Source organism: Sinocyclocheilus rhinocerous, unplaced genomic scaffold (genome assembly GCF_001515625.1).
Source record: "Sinocyclocheilus rhinocerous isolate Xijiao unplaced genomic scaffold, SAMN03320098_v1.1 scaffold998, whole genome shotgun sequence".
Lineage (NCBI taxonomy): Eukaryota > Metazoa > Chordata > Actinopteri > Cypriniformes > Cyprinidae > Sinocyclocheilus > Sinocyclocheilus rhinocerous.
The window spans coordinates 332,360-335,710 of NW_015662265.1; the positions used below are offsets into that span (position 1 = coordinate 332,360).

The 3,351-nt window shown below is 36.7% G+C and overlaps 1 protein-coding gene across 1 annotated transcript in view; it reads left to right on the plus strand.

Moving 5' to 3' along the window:
- The window catches only part of LOC107728017 (platelet endothelial cell adhesion molecule-like), a 13,766-nt gene extending 11,141 nt beyond the window's left edge, over window positions 1–2,625 (plus strand). The window contains exons 12-16 of the mRNA XM_016538067.1: window positions 240–284; window positions 431–523; window positions 897–950; window positions 1,086–1,108; window positions 2,342–2,625. Coding sequence (XP_016393553.1) covers window positions 240–284; window positions 431–523; window positions 897–950; window positions 1,086–1,108; window positions 2,342–2,398 — 272 coding nt within the window. The 3' untranslated portion in view covers window positions 2,399–2,625. The remainder of the gene's footprint in view (window positions 1–239; window positions 285–430; window positions 524–896; window positions 951–1,085; window positions 1,109–2,341) is intronic.
- The last annotated feature ends 726 nt before the right edge of the window (window positions 2,626–3,351 follow it).

A 3,351-nucleotide genomic window follows, 5' to 3' on the forward strand; every position in this document is an offset into this window, starting at 1 on the left:
TGTACATTAATGAGGAAAAAAAATTAACTTAAATGATTTTAGCAAATGGCTGCAATATAACAAAGAGTGAAAAATTTAAGGGGGTCTGAATACTTTCCGTACCCACTGTATATATATATATATATATATATATATATATGTGTGTGTGTGTGTGTGTACTTCAGCTAATTTGATTTCACTTGAGATCAGTGGCATGTAAATGGCCATGGCTGATGCACTATTTTTGCTGTGTGTTTCAGTGGTGGTGCATAACAAAGAGAGTGTTTGGAGTCAAAGACCTCCAGGTGAGTCAACACTTCATACTGAAATCATACTGATTTCCATGCATTCCCCAAGCTACTAGTATTTACCTGCAACATACAGGCCTACCTAAAATGATTCTAACCTATTTCATTTTGTATCTTTGTATTGATGTTTGTTTTTTCACCAGATGTTGCTGACCAGGACAGCCTAGAGTCCACAAATGAAGGTGATGTAGAGTATACAGAGGTGGTTCATCCTCAACCTGTAGATCCTACACGGCGTAAGTTCAACGTTTTAAAACTATATCCATCTCTTTTCTTTCTCCTCTCACTCCTCTTGCCTTTTGAATAGGAACATTATGATTCCCTGGCATGCATGAGCTGATTAGAGAAAAACCGCTTCCTGGGTGGGGTCTAACCATCCAAATTATCAAGAGCCCTGGATTTTAATTACAGTGGTTACTTTCTAGAGACATCTTATAAACAGGAAAAGCCAGACTAATTAGGTTCCTGCTAACTCCAATAGCTTCTTACTTACATTATCCAGAATTACAGTGTGCATTTCAAAACAATTATTATTTATACTACCTCTTTCTTCTTTCCTTTTTTAAGATATATCCTAAACATAATTTTTTTTTTTCTTTTGTACTATAGTTCCTCTGAAGAAAGGCACAGATACTGTGTACAGTGAGCTTCAGACCACTCAAGGTACAAACAACATTGCAAAAAGGAGCAAATACATTTACACACAAAAAGTTCCTATGACATTATGTAATGCAAACACACAGAGCAGTGGATTGTGTTGTAATTTATGTCTTTTTCTAATTCATACTGTTTGTACAGGGGCTGTTGAACATGTTAACCATGTAAGTGACCTTAATTCTCTCACTTCTTATGACCTTATAAGCATTCTTTCCATCCTGCTGCCTGACCTTTTAAATAATTAAGAGATCGCCTGTGTCCCAGTGTGTTTCAATAGTTAAGAAAGTATAATGTTAAACTATGTTTTTAATGTTTGACATGGCTTACATTAAAAATGATTAAATACCCCAGGTCCAGCATAATTTGTTTGTATAACATGGTTTGTTTTGTTGTCTACTGCAGTGAAATTCACACTTTTTTTTTTTCATTACCTTCATTTTTTTTATACAAATATCTGAACAGTGAAGACATGCAACTCATCAGCTTTTATTTACTTTTTTAAGCAAATTACTTAAAATCTAAATCAAAGCATGCATCTTGTTCATTAACAAAGGGCAATCTGAGACTTGTTAACAAGTTAATTTCATGAGTAATATTTTACGTGTGTGATGCAGCACATCACTGCACCTGACCAGAGAACTCTAAATGTGATCTTATTTTTCTTCAGTATCCCTATGTCATGTGGGATGATGTAACATACTCACATGGAGGACTGAATGTGTGTGTTTTGTAAACTCTGTCTACAGTAAGTGAAGCGGGAAGCACCAGTCAGACTTTCCAAATGGGAACAAATAGCAGGGCTGTGGTTTCCTCTTGAACAGAGGGCCAGAATTTACAGAGAGCAGTCACACAGTGACTTCATAAACTCTGTGAAAGGCCAGAGGAAAGGAAGACAGAAGTACAGCAAAATTATGAGACAGAATAACTCCGATGAGTGTAAAACATTGAAACTGACATCAACCCAATTTTCCCTTCTGGGTTTTTCACCTCCTCTTCCTCATTATGTGTACATCTCTGATAGAGTATGTGGATTTCCAGCAGAGTTTAGCATGTTAAGAATGACAAGAGAGAAATGTATCCTTTGAGATAAATGTTTCCCTTTCCTCTGGGGCAGTCGTGTGGGGGATAATGCTCAGCACTCTCTTCCACCTTCAATACCGCAAGCAAGAATGGCTGCCCACTGCTCCGGGTGTGTGTTCACCATGTGTGTTTGTTCTCTATTCACTGCTTTGTGTGCACTTGGATGGGTGAAATGCAGAGCACAAATTCCGAGTATGGGACACCTTTCATTTCCTTTTTGAGGATGTTACTAACATAAACAGATTTTCATTAAATATGATTTCTGAAAATGAGGACAATACATCTCATCAGTTAATTTTGTGCTTGTATTTTTGTAGAAAGGCCTGTTAGAATATGCTGAACTCAACCATGATCTTCCTGAACCAGTGGACTGAAAGAAGTCAGTCAGCATCCCTCACCTCCCTCTGGACTACTGTGGCCTATGTGCCATCAATCTTTTGTGTCCTCCACCAACATTCTCTTTTAAAAAAACAACAACAAAAAAAACACTGATTTAATCATTTATTTCCCTTTCCTCGTATGATTGATTGTTTGTCCTATTTGTCACAGTGCTATACTATTGTGTGTATAGTCGGTACTAAAAACCACATGCTTTTCACAAGGTTGCATTTTTAATAAAGTGAATTGATTTATTTGACTTTCTCTCTGTGTTAAATATATTGTAACTTTAAAACCTCAATAACTTTTCTGTCTATGAAGTTGAAATTACGGATCAGTTGTCTTTTTGTACCCTGTGTACACTGCATTGAATGATGTGACGCAAACTGCTACAGCAGTTAGTTGGATATCAGCTCACATAAGAGATAAAGTCATGCGTTTATCTTCGGCCAAAATGCTTTCATCTACTGACAAAAATAATCTAACTTTTAGCATTAGCTAAAGGAAACCAAAACAAAGAATTTCCCTTTGGGTTCCACTGGGAGAAGATGATAATGGCTAGTGAATACCAGTCCCACCCTTAGCTCATCCAGCCTGACATCACTAAGTGTACATACAGTAAGCTTCACAAATATTGGCACCCTTGGTATAATAGGAGAAACATGGAAATGTGTCTTTGGTGATTATCCACTTGGTCATTCATTCAATGCATTCACAAAATGTAATCTTTAATTAGTAATTAAATTAAAGTTAAATAATTCAGTAAAAAGATTTCTTTGCCAAGATTTCTCCTATAATGTGTAATAAGGTGGATGAACATCTGTCAAGAAATGTGAGACCATTCCTCCATACAGAAATCTCTCCAGATCCTCCCGTTTCAGAGGTCCTTGTGGACTTTCTTCAACAGCTTATTACACAGGTTTTCTTTGAAGTTTGGGTCAAGGGACTG